This window comes from Choristoneura fumiferana, chromosome 28, assembly GCF_025370935.1.
Source record: "Choristoneura fumiferana chromosome 28, NRCan_CFum_1, whole genome shotgun sequence".
Lineage (NCBI taxonomy): Eukaryota > Metazoa > Arthropoda > Insecta > Lepidoptera > Tortricidae > Choristoneura > Choristoneura fumiferana.
Window position 1 is genome coordinate 2,351,165 of NC_133499.1, and position 19,910 is coordinate 2,371,074.

Here is a 19,910-nt window from a genome sequence, read left to right on the forward strand (position 1 = left end):
TAGGTACGTACTAGCTCGAAGTCGGTGACTCAGCACGAGCCAGCAGGAGTGGGACAATTCACAATAGTCGTCTACCTCACCTACATACCTAGGGGTTTCAATCCCTCCTGCTGGGTCGTGCTGAGTCACCGACTTCGAGCTAGTACGTACCTACTTACCTAGAAAAATATTTTCAAGGGTTTTGTAGTCGGTTCCATTTTTTGTTATTTTTTTTTTTTTTTTGGAGTCGGTTTTAATTTTTTGTTAAATATTTTTTTATTAAAAAGTATCATTTCACCTCAGCACCTCAAACAGGAAGGTTTTGCTATGAGAAATCAGTGAGCATGATATTGAAATGAAAATAAGACAGTGTAAAGCTTGTATAACATACAGTTCAAATAAAACAAAAGAAACATTATTAAGTCATGAACAGCCAATTTTGCCATGGCAAAAAATAGCTACAGATTTATTTGATTATAATAATAAAAAATATCTTCTGGTAGTGGACTAGTATTCTAATTATATTGAAATAGCTCATTTAAACACTGATCATCGCAGCCAAACAGTCATAACTCATTTAAAGTCAATTTTTGCTCGACATGGAATCCTGCTGCAACTTGTGAGTGATGGAGGTCCTCCATACAATTCTCAAGAGTTCCAAAAGTTCACAAAGGTCTGGGATATAGAGCACATTACATTTAGTCCACACTTGCCAAGGTCCAATGGTCATGCAGAAAGTTCTGTAAAAATAATAAAAAATATATTTTCTATATAGGTCTATTACAGTATTATAGAACAACTTCTAGGGGAAAATTAGTCTCCATCTGAACTACTTATGTTGAGAATACTAAGAACTAAATTAACTATAAAAACTAATAATTTGAAACCTAAAATTGTCAAATTTTCTGATCATATAAAAGATGTCTGAAATAATGGAAAAAAGAAAGTCATATAATGATAAAAGTGCTAGTGAACCTAAAGAATTTCATCCACATAATGAAGTATATTATAAGAAAAGTCCTAAAGATCTAGCGTGGTCAAAAGGATAACAAACAGCAAACACAGATAAGCAAACTTTCCTAGGTCATACCTAGTGAAAGGTGAAAATGGTACAATATATAGAAGAAATACACAACATATTAAGTTGTCTAAGTCATGTCTATCACAGTCAAATGATGAAGTCATTGTGAAAATTTTCATATTACCTTTTTAACATTAAGTGTTCCAATACCAAACCACTGACATTCATAACACAGGTTATCCTATCATGAAGGGCAGAGGTCTTACCCAATGGCTCCTGACATGCGCATTTAACTTAGTTTTACATACCTATTGTAAAATAGTAATAAGTGGCTTATTATTATGAAAGAAATATTATTATTATTATTATTATTAATAAGTCAAATGGTCATAATCACAGTCTTGTAAACATTAACAGTCAAACAATGTCGGGGTCACAGTCTGAACAATCAAGTCGAACATTTAGAGTCAGTAAACATAAGTCAAAGTCAAATGATGAAATTGAGTCTAAAAGTCAATGCTCAAGCCAGTATGAAAATTATTTGAAGGGGAAGGATAATGTGAAATATCGTTATTTTATTGCAAATTATTTAATTAATGCAAAAAATCAAGTGTCAAATTGTATAAATTGTATTTATCACTAGTTTGTACTTTCTTTCTTTATTGTAATTGTTTAATGTTTTACGCCATATGATTAAATTGTATAAATTAAAGTCAAAGTAATAATTCCAAGACAAATTCTATGAACGATACTTTTATGCCTGTTGAGTCGAGTCAGTCAAATAATATAATAAGTTCTTTAAATAAGGAAAACTTAAAAAGTCCATCGAATGAATAATGTATTGAGTCCATCAAGTGATCAAAATAATTTGTCAAATAATCTTTCAATCATAATCCAACTTCTAGCTCGTGTTTCGAGACTGATACTTTACAGTCTCCATTATTTATAGAAGTCAATGAGGACGGTCAAGATATCAAATTTTTATCTGAATATCAATTAGTCATGTCTCCATCAGATATACAGTCAAACTCTAACTCTAGTAGTGTACAAAACTTACCTGAAATGATGCATATTGCGGTCAGTAGCAATACACCTGAGTTGAGATATAGCTCTAGAGGAAGATTATTTAAACAAACAAAGAAACTGGATTTGTGACGATATTTTATTGTACAATGACATAACATAGCTTAACACTAAAAAACTATATATGACGACGAAGACGAAGGGCTACGGATTAGCCAGCTAAACTCGATTTAAGACGTGAGTTATCCGGGTAATTATTTTTAATATGAGTAAGATGTTGAATTGAATTGTATTGTAATTTATTGAATTGAATAATTCAATTTATAATTTATAAATTTTAATTAAAAATGTCTTCTTCTCTTTTAAAATATGGCTTTTCTGTCCTAATAAATTAACAATGTCAAAATGATAAATATGAAAATGTCACTCAAATGTCATTAATGTCAATTTTTTTTTTTAGAAGGCATGTAATATTGTATATGGTCCAATAGAGGTTTATTAAAAAAAAAATGAAAATATTGTCAATGGACGACCGACAAGGAACTGCACAAGACGTGTTTAATTTATCTCCCATTTAATTTTAAAATAATAAAATATAATCCTCCCCGCGTCCCAACACAACAACTATGTTGACCATGAATTCTTGTAGTGTCCTTACGGTTGTACTATTATTACAGTTTCCCGAATGAAATAATGAGGAAACCTGTAGTATTCAGGTTTTAATAAACATAAAATTGTACGACATTAATCGGAGAAATCTTGATTGACAATGACATGAAAGCAGGAGTAAAGTTAGAGGCTGACGAGGAAGGCGGTTGCAGCTTGCTAATCCTGCCGTGAAGCAGCAGTGCTTGCACTGTTGTGTTTCGGCGTGGAGAGTAAGACAGCCGGTGAAATTACTGGCACTTGAGGTATCCCATCTTAGGCCTCTAGGTTGGCACTTGGCAACGCATCTGCAATTCCCCTGGTTTGTAGATGTTTATGGGCGGTGGTGATCTCTTACCATCAGGAGACCCACTTGCTCGTTTGCCATCCAGTCGTATAAAAAAAAAAAAAAGCTTTTAGCAAATTGTTCATATCACGTCATTCTCCCACACTATAGTCTTGAAGATATCGAGGCAGGTTTCGAGTTCTACTCGATGTTCTTAGAACAGGAGGTGAAGCTTCTACGCGTGGTGGAGTGGTGCTTGAAGCAGGATTCTGTTGCGTAGTTGCTGGGGCTTGTGCAGGGAAAGGGAAAGGTACTGGCGATTCAGGAGAGTGAGGGTTTGATGTTTGAGACTGCATAGGTGGGCTATAGGGAGCAGAGTTGTTCATTTCTTCTGCACGAATCGGCGAGCTTGGTGGCGTTCGATTCGTTTCTAGGATTTCAAGTCTTTCACCGGTATTCTCTCCGATAGGGGCAAGGTGTCGATTTGACACCGTTGTCTCTCGTCCGTCTTGTAATCGGACAAACGAATAGTCGGGGTTTGACTGTATTAGTTCGACCTCTTCTACTAAAGGCTGGTATTTGTTCTTACGATCAAATCTTTTCGTTAGCACTTGACCAGAACTTGTGAGCCATGTTGGTTTTTATTTTTTATTTTTATTCGACTGGATGGAAAACGAGCAAGTGGGTCTCCTGATGGTAAGAGATCACCAACGCCCATAGACAACTGCAACACCAGGGTATTGCAGATGCGTTGCCAACCTAGAGGCCTAAGATGGAATACCTCAAGTGCCAGTTATTTCACCATGGTATCGTATTCCCATTCCCGTAGGCCATATTTGTCAGCCGCCCGTAAAAATCGTTCCAAATTCATATCGTGTTCTTGTTGGGTATTGCCAAAAACAGTTATATCATCGAGGTAAGCATATGTACCGGAGAGATCTTCTTTTCTGATGAGCCAATCGACGGTTCTTTGGAAACTGGCTACTCCGTTAGTTACGCCAAATGGAATGCGCCGAAATTGGTACAAATTACCGCAAGCTTCAAAAGCTGTAAAGGGTTTCTCGTGGGTGAGGATAGGGACCTGATGATAGGCGCTTCGGAGATAGATGGTACTGAAAACAGCGTACTTCGAGACTTTTGTTACCATTTCCGCAATGTTGGGTAGCTGGTAAGCGTCAAGTTGAGTATACCTATTGACGGTTTGGGAGTAGTCAATTACTAAACGCTTTTTGTGATTTGCGTTCTTAGTTACAAGCACTTGCGCCCTCCACGGAGATTGGCTCTCTTCAATGATGCCATCTTCTGGCAATTTATTTACTTCATCCGCAATGAATGCCTGGTCCTCAGGGCTGTGTCTACGGGATCGAATTGCTATGGGCTTGCAATCAGGGGACACATTGGCGAAGAGCGGTACAGCAGGAACTGAAGCCTCTGCAACGCTGCACACTTTGAACACGTCTTTAGAGCCTCCAAAAGCGAACTCCAGAGTCGAATGGAGCGCCAGGACATCATGGCCTATGATAAAGTCGGCGCAAAGGTTCTTGACTATCAATAAATTGATCTTTTCGTAGCGGTGGTCACCTTATTGTACGTTCTGACATGTTGAGCCACAGACTTGAGAAGTATGGGTTAGAGAAGCCATTGATACTGTCTGAGTGCAAGGGCTTCGTTTCAGATGGCAGAGGTTGGCGAAGTCTTCATTGATGAAGCTAATTGAGCTCCCAGTATCAATCAGAGCTTGAGCTTTGATGCCTTTTATGACGGCAGGAATCATTGCTTTTCGGAGAGAGGCCGGCGCAGCAGCAATGATGGCAGAGCAATGTTCACATTCTTCTGGTGAGGTGATTGATGCACTAGTGCTGGGTTTTGATCGGCATACCTTGCTAAAGTGACAGTGATATGAACTATTTGCTAAAAGCTGCAACCTCCTTCCTCGTCAGCCCCTAACTTTACTCCTGCTTTCATGTCATTGTCAATCAAGATTTCTCCGACTAATGTCGTACAATTTTATGTTTATTAAATTGAAATAATGAGGAAACCTGTAGTATTCAGGTTTGTTCAAGTGCGACAAAAATGGCTCAGCAATGTACACGTGAAGCAAAAATTTACCAAAAATTCAGTCGTGTGCAGTCGGCACTTTGAACCTTCCTGCTTTTATTTTGGTAATTCCCGTAGGTTGTTAAGACCCAATTTGTCCATGGTGGGCGGTATGTTCAACGCGGCATTGCTAGTTTATTAATTTTTTTTGAAGCTGTGGTTGAAGACAAATTATGTTTTTATTTAGTTTACTTCTCAATAGATGTCGCTATCTCATTTACGTACAACTAGCTTTTGCCCGCGACTTCGTACGCGACATAGTATAATTCCCGCGTGATAGAAAAAAAATAATTGTATAGAAAGTACGTTACATACACCATCTCTGATTGAATTGAAACGGGCTTCTTTTATCCGGGGAAATCGCAAAGTTCTCGCGAGATAGACAACCATAACTTTTTAGATCGATTTAAAAAAAAAAACCTTCACGAATGAAAATTGGCGTACGATTCTTCATAATTTGTTGATATTGTCATTTGTTGTATTGGCATATTAATTCAATAGAAGCAATTTTATTAACTCGTTGCTTACATATTTACAAAAAAGACTTTCTGTTGTAGATGCCAAATAAAAATGTAGTCGCTGCACTTATTATTTCACATTAATAAATCGATACTTGTACTATTTGTTTCGTAATCCCTAAGAATTTTTCCATAGCTAATGAAAAACTTCAGTGTTTATTATATACAATTAAGTAACAGGAAGATTGCAAGATTGAACTTGTCTCACATAATCCTATTGTCACCCTATTAGAAAGGGACAAATGACATCGGTACTAAACGGGACTGAGCACTTGCAGCTCAAAAGCACGATGAACGAGAGAGCGTCCATGGTACAATCTAGTACCTATTATTATTCGTTCACCGACGTATGTCGCTTGACTATACTTTACGTAAAATGAAACGCAATGGCTTGTCATTCAATCTAATCTGTGCTATGTGTGTATTTCCCGTATTTCCACAATGGGGGATACCCGGACTGTGATTAATATGTCGTAATGAAATTGTCCTGATCGTTCGATTAAAAGCTGAAAACTTTGATCGATGTTTTATACGTAATGAAATAGTTGTGATGTTAAACCGTAATGTGAATGTTTAGTGTTGATTAGATAGATAATAATAATGAACTAGCGAAGTGAAGGTTTTTAGGCCTGTATCGTGAAAGGAAATTTAATAGTGCGCTATGAATAAATCGAGCAAAATGCCGAATGCTAAGAAAGTAATAATAAAGCCTATAATAATAAGTGGCATTAACAATAGAAACATGGTCTTAGCGCCTCATAGGATTACGCCGAACTTGATTCTTTCCAACCTAAAAGTAGCTAAAGGGCCAATATACCAAGAAGACGTCATTTACGAGTCATCGAACTGTGACTTTTTAAAAGGGGAGTCCCAGCAGGTACTGATTGTTAACAAAGTAAATATTGCAACTAAAACATGTAGGACGATCGCGAAGTGTACGTCGAAAGGCGTCTGTGTCGAAACGACGTCTGATGACGTCTGTGCTCTTATTGGACAAAATAATTACGACACAGTACTATCCGCTTTAGGTTCATTGTTCAACCAAGAAACGAAAGTGCGTGGAATTCTAGCATTATTGAAACCACAAACCAAGCATCGCACCACTGCTACTCAGACCGACATAGATATTAAAAGCATCAAAAGAGAGTGCATTGACAGTTCTAGCCAGACCTTGGAGTCAAATATTGAAGTTGCTGGAAAACTAAAGCAGCGAAAGAGAATACGAAGGCACCCGTTCACCCCATACGTGGTCAAGGAAGAGAAGGAAGTTAAAAAGTGTGTCATCAACATAGACAATATTTGCAAAAAAGAGGAATTGAAAAAAGAAATAAACAATGAACAGGAAGAAAACCTTACAGAGCTGCCTGATATAAAAGCTTTTGTGGATGAAGACAGTAACTTCTCCTGTGGAAGTATTGGGAATATGTCATCGTTATCTTCTGCGTTCATGCCAGATTTTCTCAGTCAATGTAATATAGAAGCAGATACGCAAAGTTCTATTAATAAGGTGACCTGTTCCTTGATAAAAGTATATGACGGCACATCTATTATGGTACCAGTTAAACCAGAAGATGAATTCCATATAGCTACCCCAGAGATCTTGAAGAATGTTACTCGTGAAGAGCGCATCAAGCTGCTGTGTCACCAGGCATTCATAGACTTTAAAATGTGTTTACAGCAGAATGAGGATGGTTATTAGTGAGTATAGCATAATCCATACTGATATTATAATGCAACAGTGTGTGTGTTTGTCCTTCTTTCATGTTGATGCGGAGTGATGGATCAACATAATTTTTGGCATAGAGATAATTTATGGGCCAGACAGTGACTAAGGCTACTGCTAGGCTAGGCTACTGCTACCTACTACTTTTTATCCCAGAAAAATTAATAGTTCCTGAGGGAGCAGCGCGCCATAAACCAAACTCCATGGGGGCAAAGCTGCGGCCAAAAGCTTACATGTACATATATTTATACCTGTATATTGAGGTATTGTGTATTGAGATATTGAACTTTGAAATGATTGTCAGGGATTTCTTTTCTATGTTGGTTACATTATCCTGCCTGTAGCCTAAATGGCTAAAACGGATCTGAACATGTGAGGTATCATTAGACTTATCATAACTAGGGACCTAATTATATGTAACATACATAAATTACTTGTCACGCAATTTACATAAGTATGCCTCAAGACGATCCGACTACTAAAAGTAGGTCATATTTGACTTGCAAGATTTGACCCGCACATACATTACATTAAACATACATTGCATTTTAATATAAAGTTTTTGGTAAAAATTTCATTTTTAATACAAGCTTTTTTTGCTGACTGTACGTCTTTCAAACTAACTTGTTTATCTATTGCTTACTTTTCAGCCTCTTCAACATTATACTATTAATAAACAGGGCAAGTTAAAGAAAAGCTTGTAAAAACTAGTAACATTGTGCTGATAAAGTTTCTTAAATTGTGTAATATTTCATGTCCACTTGGTCTTGTAGAGGAGTCACACGCTTTCCAAGAAATTTGATGATACTTCGAGGAACTAGCAAATCCTTGGCACTCACAAACTGTTATCAGATAATGGGGTAGTGCTTATCAGATATCTTGTATGAATTACTACAAAACTAAATGTGTCAGAAGATAAGATTTTTACCAACTGTAGTTAATAACAATAACCCTCCTTCTGGGAGTCGGGTAAAAATGTTTTTACCCGACTGCCCAAAGGAGGGTTATGTTTTTAGCTTATGTTTTTCGAGATAGGCAGACAGACATTGGCGTCAAACATAACAACCCTGTTTTTGCGAATAATTTGAAAATATCAGAATAGTAGTAAATTTATCAAATTTACAAGGAAAATTATAGCGGCTAAGATTGCTTGAGAATTATTACTAACTAGCTTTTGCCCGCAGCTTCGCTCGCTTTAAATTTGGAGTAACATACATTTACTTTCTGCGATCCTTTTTTCGTGATTTGATTAATTTTCGGAGGATTACATGGAAATACAAATACGGACAGATTTTCTTTTAGACAGATGGTGCAAATTTTGTAATACAAAAATCAACGTACATACGCAATTAATTACGATTCTAACCAGCTTTGAAGCCCTGCTTCGCTGATTCAGGGTTGAAATTCTAGAAAACGTTAAAGTACTACGCGTTTCTTTTGCCCGCGACTTCATACACCATATAGGATTATATCCCGAGAAATTGTAAAGTAGTGCACCCTAGTGCACCTCTGCATTAGTTTAGGTCCATCTATGCCAAATTTCACACCGTAGCATGCTGAATGGTTGTGTTGCTCTGAAAATGAGCTCTGGTTGAGTTCGAAACGCGTCAGTGTAAAGTGGTGGTGGTGATAGATGGATTTGTGTGATTTGTGTGTTCTTACAGTGTGGAGGTGGAGGAACTGCATGAACACACATTGCATGGGCACAAAAGTAGATAGCTAAAGCATAAAGGTCGCGGGTGGGCAAAGTAATTGTGTCAGCTCGTTGAACGTACATGTAAAATTTCGTATCTATGCTATCAGCCCTTGAGGAGTTCCGTCATCAGCAGACGACCCTGCCTGCAGCATCAGGCGGTGTATATAATATAAACGCATTGTCATTGAAATTTAACAATTATGTAAAAACTTTTGCGTGTGCCATAAACTTTTGAGGAGTTCCCTTCTACGGAGACGGTCCTCGCCAGGATGAGCAGGATGTCACTGCTAAATAATTGTTAGCAGATTTACATCACTTTGCCAAATCTCCAGTCCCCAGTTTTATTGGATTAGCTTATGCGTTTTCTGATTCAGTTGGTATATAAAATTCTCTTTATTCGTTTTATCCCGTAGGATATTCGGAAAATCTTTGAAACAGTTTTTACCTATTAGTATTATCTACCTGCATGCCAAATTTGAAGTCTTTAATATTTATAATTACGTAGTTAGGGCCACTTTGAAGCGAAAATATAAATACCATTTTATTCCCTATCCCATAGGAATTTTGATAAATCCTGAAAATAGTTTTTAGCTGTTAGTATTACCTACTTGCTCGCCAAGTTTGAACTCTCTAATAATTATAGTTACGGTAAAAGGGTCAATAATTGAAAGTGAAAATACAAATCCTTTTTATTCACTATCCCGTGGGAATTTCGTAAAATCCTGAAAGTCGTTTTTAGCTGTTAGTATTACCTACTTGCATGCCAAATTTGAAGTTTCTAATAATTATAGTTACGGAAGTAGGGCCATTTCAAAGTGAAAATATAAATCCCATTTTATCTCTATCCCGTGGGAATTTTGCTAAATCCTGAAATTTTTTTTTAGCTGTTAGTATTATCTACTTTTTCGCCAAATTTGAAGTCCCTAATAATTATAGTTACGGAAATAGGGTCATTAATTAAAAGTGAAAATACAAATCCCATTTCTTCACTATCCCGTGGGAATTTCGTAAAATCCTGAAAAGTGTTTTTAGCTGATAGTACCTATTCTATTACCTACTTGCATGTCAAATTTGAAGTTTCTAATAATTATAGTTACGGAAATAAGGCCATTTCAAAGTGAAAATATAAATCCCATTTATTCCCTATCCCGTGGGAATTTCGAAAAATCCTTTCTTAGCGGATGCCTACGTCATAACATCTATCTGCATGCCAAATTTCAGCCCGATCCGTCCAGTGGTTTGGGCTGTGCGTTGATAGATCACTATGTCAGTCAGTCACCTTTGAGTTTTATATATTTAGAAGTATAAAATATACCTAAACTTGGAAGATTCAGTACACAATACGAAATCCTTAGAAAAATATTACTTAATTTTTTCGTAATGGCTACGGAACCCTATTTTGGGCGTGTCCGACACGCTCTTGGCCGGTTTTTTAATTGAAAGCAGTTTTTCTAGCGATGGTTTTATCAAAATCGGTTCATCCGTTTTTGAGATATTGAACTTTGAAGTCTCAAAGTGGGGGGTTTCCAACTTTTTGTTGGTTAGGTGAGGTTATAGGCATGGGGTCTTAAAAAACAGGGTCGGTATTTCCATGTGGGTATTATCCGGGCCGGTAAAGAGTGTCACCCGAAGCGACCCAATGCACGGCACGCCATCGCGCCAATGAATGTTTTGAATGTTGTGTGTGTGGTTGCAGCCCGCTCCACATCGCAGTGCTGCACAGCGACCGCGACCTGGTCCGGCGGCAGTGCCTGGCGCTGCGCGCGCGCCACGAGTCCGTCGACAAACCCGCGGGCGGCATGGTAAGTTTAAAAGTTCAATATATCAAAAACGGCTGAACCGATTTTGATAAAACATTATGTCTAAGAACCATCGCTAGAAAACCTGCTCTCAATTAAAAAAAACCGCATTACAATTGGACAATCCTTTTAAGAGCTACGGTGCCACAGACCGACAGACACATACACAGACACACATAGCTGTCAAACGTATAACATCCTCTTTCTGCGTCGGGCATAAAAAGAGGGTTGTTTTAAGTTTGACCGCTGTGTGTCTCTCTGTGGCACCGTAGCTCTTAAACGGGTGGACTGATTTGAATGCGGTTTTTAGGGTTCCGTTGACAACTAGGAACCCTTATAGTTTCGCCATGTCTGTCCGTCTGTCTGTCCGCGGGTAGACCGTTAGTACGAGACAACTGTAATTTGACATGAATATACATATTAGTCACGCCGACAGTGGTACAATAAAAAAAGTAAAAAAAAAAAATTGTATTGTACTCCCATAGACGTAAAGTGAGGGTGATTTTTTTTTCTTGACTAACCCTAATTTGTAGGGTATCGTTGGATAGGTCTTTTAAAACTTGAAGGGTTGCTAAAACAATTTTTCTATTCAGTGATCTGTTTGCGAAATATTAAACTTAAAAGTGCAAATTTTCATTGAAATCGGTCCCCCCCCCCCCTCTAAAATCTAAACCAGTGGGTGGAAAAATTTGAAAAAATTCAGGATGGTAGTAAGTATATCAAACTTTCAAGGAAAACTATAACGGCTAAATTTGCTTGAGAATTATTAGTAGTTTATGAGTAAATAGCAGCCTAAGGTATAAAATATACCTAAACTTGGAAAATTCCGTATAAAATACAAAATCCTTAGAAAAATATTACTTAATTTTTTCGTAATGGCTACGGAACCCTATTTCGTGCGTGTACGACACGCTCTTGTTTTTATTTTGAAATATTGAACTTTGAAGTGACAAAGTCGGGGGTTTTCCAACTTCCAACTTTTTGTTGGTTAGATTATCGATACAAAGAATTATACTTATTTGTGCCTGACAGATTCCTATTACGGTCATGGTATGGTACGGAGTAATGGGTACAGTCGTTTAGACGCGACGTTAGATTATATACGCCAACTATACTGTTAAAAACAGTATTATACTGTTTTTCACTACATTATACTTTTTACTGTTGAACTAAAATAAAGTATGTAAAATACTGTTTTCAGCATCAACATTGCCTAACACTAGCACACACTAACAGTCTTATTCATAAAAAAACCTTAATTGAGGTTTGATCGGTCTGTTACTTAGCAGACTGATTAAGCTTAATAGACGGTTGTCAAGAAGTATGATTCATAAACACTTGCTAGCAGTCTGCTAGTTGTTGAGCTGCTGATAGACGGATTAGACGCGTTATGTTGGCCACCTTGACAAATCAGACAAAAAATGGCCTAATCGATAATTAAATTAAAAATTGACAGCAGTGACAGCAAATTAGCAGGAAAAAAAATAAAAAGCGAGATGTTTGTTTTCCCGCCATTTCCGATTCGCATGTTTATGTTGTGCAAAAAGCCATAATTATGTTAATCATCCTATTTTTTTTTCATATTTATTGTTAACTAGCTTTTGCCCGCGACTTCGTCCGCGTGGAATAGTAACTTTGGGAAGTATTTTATTTATTTAGGATACCCATTTTGCCAATAACACATAGAAACTTCTACGTTTTACTGAAAATAATCTACTTAAAAACATTGCTATAAATATAAACTTTTTTTTTGTTCTTCCATCCATCCATTCATCCATCCATGTTCTTTAGTAAAACATAAATATTTTGCGGGAAGCCACATTTTAACAATACGACGTGTATTCTACCCTGCCAACACATAAGGAGTACTTAATTCTTCATAGTGGACTCTTGACACCTTACGTCCTTTATTGTAAGTTAGGAGGGTAGGATTATAATTAAGACGGCATTTTTACTAAGCATAGCTATACATATTTCCGATAAATATACTCATAGTATTTGTTTGGAATTCCTTAAGAAATTTCATCCCCATATTTTCAAGTAATAAATAGGTAAAAATTTTAAAGCGCCGGAAAAAATGCTTTTTAGGGTTCCGTAGCTCAAAAGGAAAAAATGGAACCCTTATAGGATCACTTTGCTGTCCGTCCGTCCGTCTGTCGGTCAAGACCCTTTATCTCGTAAACGCGCGGAGTATCGGTATTTAGTTGAAATTGAAACCCTAAACTCAGGTTAATAGTCCCGAAAGCTGTGAAAAATCAAACTTCTAAGTCAAGGCAATCAAAAGCTACAGTCATTAAAAAGGTGTTTCCATGTAAATCGCCTTAACAGAAAAAGTAATAGGGTACTACCGGCTATCCTGGAAACTTGGAATTTTGCATAAAGAGCTCTTATAGTAGCACAATAAAAAATAAAAATCTGAAAATTATAATTTTTCATGTCTGACTGTTGTTAACACTGCATCATCCCCCCTGCTATCATCCCCTCTGCTAACATCACCTCACAGGTAAAATTTTCAAAAACGTGCCGTGCGTGCGTGCCGTTTTACGTGCCGAAATGCCAAGTTTCATAAAGAACCATCGATTTATCTTCGACAATGACGATCTTCCATATAAACTTTCATCCCCTATTTCACCCCCTCACAGGAAGAATTAAAAAAAAAACCGCGCGAATGAATATCTATTTATCTCTTATCACGTGCCCAAATGCCAAGTTTCATAGAGATTCATCGACATATCTTCAACAATGATGATCTTCCATATAAACTTTCATCCTCTATTTCACACTCAAAGGAAGAGTTTAAAAAACGCGCGAAAAAATATCTATTTACTTCTTATCACGTGCCGAAATGGCAAGTTTAATAAAGATTCATAATGACGACCTTCCATATAAACTTTCATCCCCTATTTCACCTAACAGATCGAATTTTAACAAAAGCTCAAACAAATTTTAGATTTATTTCTTACTAGCTTATGCCCGCGACTACGTCTGCGCGGATCTAGGTTATCGCGCGGTGGCGCCCTCTACCGGAATAAAAGGTATCCTATGTTGATCCTTGGGGTTCAAACTACCTATATACCAAATTTCATCAAAATCGGTTCAGTGGTTTCGACGTGAAAGGGTAACAGACAGACAGACAGACAGACAGACAGACAGACAGACAGAGTTACTTTCGCATTTATAATATTAGTAGGGATTAAGTGCCGAAATGCAAAGTTTCATGGTTTTATCTTCGACAGCGACGAACTTCCACCTTATAAACTTTCACCCCCTATTTCAACCCCTTAAAGCCTTTATTTCGCGATAAAAGATAGCCTATGTTCTTTCCCAAGGTCTATTCTATCTCTGTACCAAATTTCATCAAAATCGGTTCAGCGGTTTAGGCGTGAAAGCGTAACAGACAGACAGACAGACAGACAGACAGACAGACAGACAGAGTTACTTTCGCATTTATAATATTATTATAGTATGGAAGTATGGATTAGTATAAATAGTATGGATAGTATGGATTAAGTGCCTAAATGCAAAGTTTCATGGTTTTATCTTCGACAGCGACGAACTTCCACCTTATAAACTTTCACCCCCTATTTAAACCCTTTAAAGCCTTTATTTCGCGATAAAAGATAGCCTATGTTCTTTCCCAAGGTCTATTCTATCTCTGTACCAAATTTCATCAAAATCGGTTCAGCGGTTTAGGCATGAAAGCGTAACAGACAGACAGACAGACAGACAGACAGACAGAGTTACTTTCGCATTTATAATATTAAATAGTATATAGTATATAGTATGGAAGTATGGATAGTATGGATTATTGTTGCTAATTTAGAGGATTTTTAAATACAAATTCCTGAAAATAATTTTTCCAGTTTTTTTTTAATCTTTGCGTAGCCCTGCCTTCACTATATATATCTTGGTTTTTTGCTCTTGTCAAAGTCAGCTGTTCAAACTTGTGGCGGCCATTTTGTGACTTAGCAGGGAGATAAAGGAGGGTCTACGGTCCTCTAACTTTAGCAGAGCCTTGATCGACTGATTAGCGCTAACAGACGTTTATGAATCATGTTTTTTAGCATCGGGCCTTCAAGGAGGCTCTAACTTTTTATGAATAAGGCTGTATGTAAGTCAGCATAAATTGTCACAATAGTGGTGGTTTAGAACGAATCTGCTAATATTAATTTAATAATAATTACCTCCTTATTAGGGGTCCGGAGCCAAAATGGCAAAAACGGAACCCTTATAGTTTCGCCATGTCTGTCTGCCTGTCTGTCGGTCTGTCTGGCTGTCCGTCCGCGGCTTTGCTGAAGCCAGCACGGATTGCTGAACCCAGGTCCTCAGCAATCCGTGCTAAGTGCTATAACCCCTACACCACCGCTGGACAGGAATCTAGACACGAATTTTTTCCTATGCATACATATCTCATATCTGGGTTCGATTCCCAGCGCTGGTCTCTTTTCTGGTTTTACTGTGCATCCATGTCTCAGTTTGTATTTCGGATATGGTTTTACTGAACTGTTTACGGAACCCTTCATGTACGAGTCCGACTCGCACTTGACCAATTTTTCTAAAATATTTACTGTTTATTTCCCTTCTCAGACGTAAGTATACTTTATTTCTTGTAAAAAAAGTTGACAACCCTACACATACGGGCTTACTGTTTCAGGTTAATAATAACTCGGCTGAACTATACCGGGACTTACCCGGGGAATTCCCCGCGCTTTTGTAAACACATTTAATTGTAGTCTTTATTACAAAGCTATAAGGTCTTATATAAGCTCGCATGTAGCGCCACGTGCCACTGATTGCTGTTTCATTGACTTTAATGTCAAGCGATAAGCATTTGAATAATGTTACGACACTTTTAGGGTTACGTAAATCATAACCTGAACAAATTAGAAAAGTTGGAAACTTCTAAACATTATCGCTTCAAAGTTAAAATCTCAAAAACGGCTGAACCGATTTTATTGAAGCATAGCTTGCAAGAAACCTTAATAAAACTTATTTTCTCAAAAATGTCCGTAAAAGTTGACATTATTCTTTACATATCAGAAGGTGAAGTGCATAGTTTATGGTCAGCGAAAAATTAAAAAGTTAAAAAGATTGCAGGCGCGCTAGCTCGACAATAATGAATTAGCGCGCCTGCAATTAGTCACATTTTTTTTTAAAGTTAAAAAGGCCATGGAAATTTTGGCACAAGTCGTATACAGCCAAGTCTAATGGCCGGTATCAGATATTTTGTTGGAACTCCGGACTTTTTCTATTGGGTCTGAAATAGCTTGTGGTGTTTTCGGTGGAAAAATACACCTGCAGTTTATTTTTAATGAAAAAAGGCGGGAAAGCATAAGAAAAATATTGGAATAAAATTAAATTTTATAATATATTTTGAGAAAAAGTTTATACTATTTCAGAATTATTCACCATTTTTGAGAAAAGCTTTATATTAGTCTCGGCTGGAAAAGCAATTGCTGGCTTCGTATTAGTTAAACGGACTCGCAAGCTCGTCCGTTTAATACTCATACTCAGCCAGCAATTGCCTACTTCCAGACCACGACAATAATCTACTATTTCACCTCACTAGCTCGAAAAAGCTTTCTTTATCCTTCGAAATTTGCGTGGAAAATCGCTTTTTATCCTCTTGGCTGCAAAGAGTGTTTGAAATTCGAACGTTATCGTGAACGGGTGCCCCCTTGAAAATACATATCGACCGCTTACTTTCACAACCTCGTATCTGGCCACAAAATTGCTTTAGAATCATCTTTATGTTAAGTATGATAGTGTTGATTAATTGTATACAATTCGGGTAGATACGAGGTTGAGGAAGTAAGCGTTGAATATAGAAGTGTACACAAAGAAAGTTCGTCATACATTGTTAAAGTAATATTTAAATCTGTTATTTCATTCTTATTACTAAGCATTTATTTAGTAATAATAAAACTCATTTCAGTTTTCTGAAATTATTCCAAATGTGTCTATAATTACAAAAAAAAATACGTTACAGAACAAACAAGAAAAAAATAGATATCAAATGATGAAAAGAGATTCGGAAACGCACCCGCAAAAAAAGCACAATGACACGTTCTGAAACGTGGTTTGTCATAAATTATTTCATTAATATAAATGCGTTAGTGTTTTCATTCTTGTTATTATTGTTGTTATTTATTAATACCAAAAAAATAGATAACATTTATTTACATTTTGTTCTATTACATAAGTTTTTCGTCTTTATTCACAAACATAACGACAAATAGATAGATATGTGATCAAATTCAGAATGCACCTACTGGAGGGGAAAAAGTTAACAATGTCAATATTACCAATTCTAATAATAATTATTTTAACTTTGAGTAGGTTTAGCTACTAGCATAATGAAATGTAAATAGTACTTGGCTAACTCACTATCAACGTCCAACCCAAACCCTGGATCTAGAAAGCTGAACTTTTACTTGGACTTCGAAATTCCCTCTTTTTATGAAGACAAGACCGTGAATGTATTTTGACATATTTCTATGGGACGAGAATTCTGAGATTTAGCAAAAGCCACTGGCATAAGCTAGCTAGCGTAACCTGAAATTGATTTATAAGAGTGTTCAATTTATTTTCTTTCATCTACCTACTATTTTTCTCGTAAAGTTGTTTAGCATCTCGTGCCTTCGAAACCCTCGACTACGCTCAGGATTCTTCTTTTGAACCACTCGCTTCGCTCGTGGTTCAATCCTAGAATCCTTCCCTTGCTCAGGTTTCAATATAAGCACTCGTGCCAAACAGTTACTTTCCAGCCTTGCATAACAAATAATTATTTTTACCCCGACGCAAAAGAGGGGTTATTTAAGTTTGCCGCCGTCTGTACTAGTAACATCGTAGCTCTCAAAAGGATGGACCGATTTCCATGCGGTTTTTATGACGTGAAAGCGAGTTTCTTTACGGTGGTTCATTAAAATAGGTTCAGTCGTTTTTGACATATTGAACTTGAACTTTAAAATTACAATATGGGGGGTTTTGTAAGTGGTTAGGTTATGACTAAGATCAGGACTTTGCAAACACTGGATTTTCAAAGATACCTGCAAATTAGTAGGTAGGTACATACTGTCTATGCACGAATCCGACTCGCACTTGGCCGGTACTTTTATCAGAAACTTGTTTTGTTCGTACCGAATACCTAAATGTAATCAGTTATAATATCACAGTATAAAAATAATAAAATCCTACTAATATTATAAATGTGAAAGTTTGTGAGTGAGTGAGTGAGTGAGTGAGTGAGTGAGTGAGTATGTTTGTTACTTTTTCACGCTTAAACGGCTGGACGGATTTGGATGAAATTTGGCGGAAAGTTAGTTTATAACCTGGATTAAAACATAGGATACTTTTTATCCCGATATTCCCACGGGATAGGGATAAAATCTCGAAACAACAACCGCTAGGCTTAGAGTCATGAAATTTGGTATGTAGGTAGTTGGACGTCTGGAATAAAACATAGGTGACTTTTTGACCCGATATTCCCACGGGATACCTAGGGATAAAATCTTGAAATAACAACCGCTGGGCTTTGAGCAATGAAATTTAGTATGTAGGTAGCTGGACCTCTGGAATAACACATCTAGGCTACTTTTTACTCTGATATTCCCACGGGATAGGGATAAAATCTCGAAATAACAACCGCTGGGTTTAGAGTCATGAAATTTGGTATGTAGGTATTTAGATGTCTGAAATAACACACAGGCAACTTTTTGACTCGATATTCCCACGGGATACCTAGGGATAAAATCTTGAAATAACAACCGCTGGGCTTTGAGCAATGAAATTTAGTATGTAGGTAGCTGGACCTCTGGAATAACACATAGGCTACTTTTTATTCCGATATTCCCACGGGATAGGGATAAAATCTCGAAATAACAACCGCTGGGCTTAGAGGCATGAAATTTGGTATGTAGGTAGCCGGACGTCTGGAATAACACATACGCTACTTTTTATCCCGATATTTCCACGGGATAGTTTTGTAACTAAGGGACCCCATACATCCGTGTATTATTGTTATTATTATTTTGTATTTTTTTCTTTAATTGTATACTTACTGTAACTTTTAAGTATTTTATTTGTACTTATTTTATTTTGAAAAAATGACTTTCTGCCAAGCTTCTTGCGGCGCATTCTTCTTGGCAATGATGGTCTTTCCGAAAGTGCTGGTATTTAAAAAAATTACGTGTAAAAGTGCCCATTGCGGCCTATTTACTGAATAAATGATATGAATTTGAATTTGGATAGGGAAAAATTTTGAAATTTTAGCACTGGGTTTAGAGTCTTGAATTTTGTACAGTTATTCGCAACACAACCTCAATGAAGACCACGATATAAATTTGGAAATTTCCAGTGGAATTTTGTAAAATCCCGAAAATTTCAATTGCAACTACCAGACCGAATAGTTTACGCTTGCGAAGCCGCGGGTAAAAGCTAGTAATATAATATAACATACTACAAAAAACCATGAAAATAATTTTCTACCAGTCTGAAGTCGGTGCCTCAGCACGAGACAGCAGGAGTGATTGAAGCCCAATATACAGTGGTGGTCATGTAATTAAGAACGATTTGAAGTTCCAGATTATTTTTAACTAAATCATGTCATGTGTAGTCGTGGTTCCTTCTTAGAAGTAACTAGTTACGTTATGAAACAGCCACATGAATAGAGCAAACGGGATTAAGAATAAAGAATAAAATTGCTGACAATTTTTTACAAATTTTGTTTTTATTCTCTTTAGTAACAAATTAAAATAGTAATGAAGCTGGACAAATAATTAAGAACGATTTATTGAACTGCTCGAAAGTTTTTTTATTTGAAACTTAGATTAACTAAATCACACTAACGTGAAGTTTGTACACAAAAAAAAGCAATTTAATACATTTTAACTAAAATTAATAGTTAGTAGCATGTCCACGGCTTTTTATTACTGCCTTACACCGGCGAGGCACTGAATCTATCAATTTTTGACATTTCGCAAGAGAGATAGAGTTCCATTCTTCTAAGAATACGTCATACAGTTCTCTTAAATTGCCACACTGTCGATTTGAAACCTTTTTCTTGACTTCGCACCAAAGATGCTCTATTGGGTTAAGATCGGGGCTGTTGGCTGGCCAATCTAA

General features: G+C 36.8%; 1 protein-coding gene across 1 annotated transcript in view; it reads left to right on the forward strand.

Annotated features, from left to right (window-relative positions):
• The first annotated feature begins 749 nt into the window (after positions 1-749).
• LOC141443742 (uncharacterized) overlaps positions 750-19,910 on the forward strand; it is a 38,785-nt gene continuing 19,624 nt past the window's right edge. The window contains exons 1-3 of the mRNA XM_074109095.1: positions 750-996; positions 6,225-7,267; positions 10,685-10,790. Of these exons, the coding sequence (XP_073965196.1) occupies positions 934-996; positions 6,225-7,267; positions 10,685-10,790 (1,212 nt within the window). The 5' untranslated portion in view covers positions 750-933. The remainder of the gene's footprint in view (positions 997-6,224; positions 7,268-10,684; positions 10,791-19,910) is intronic.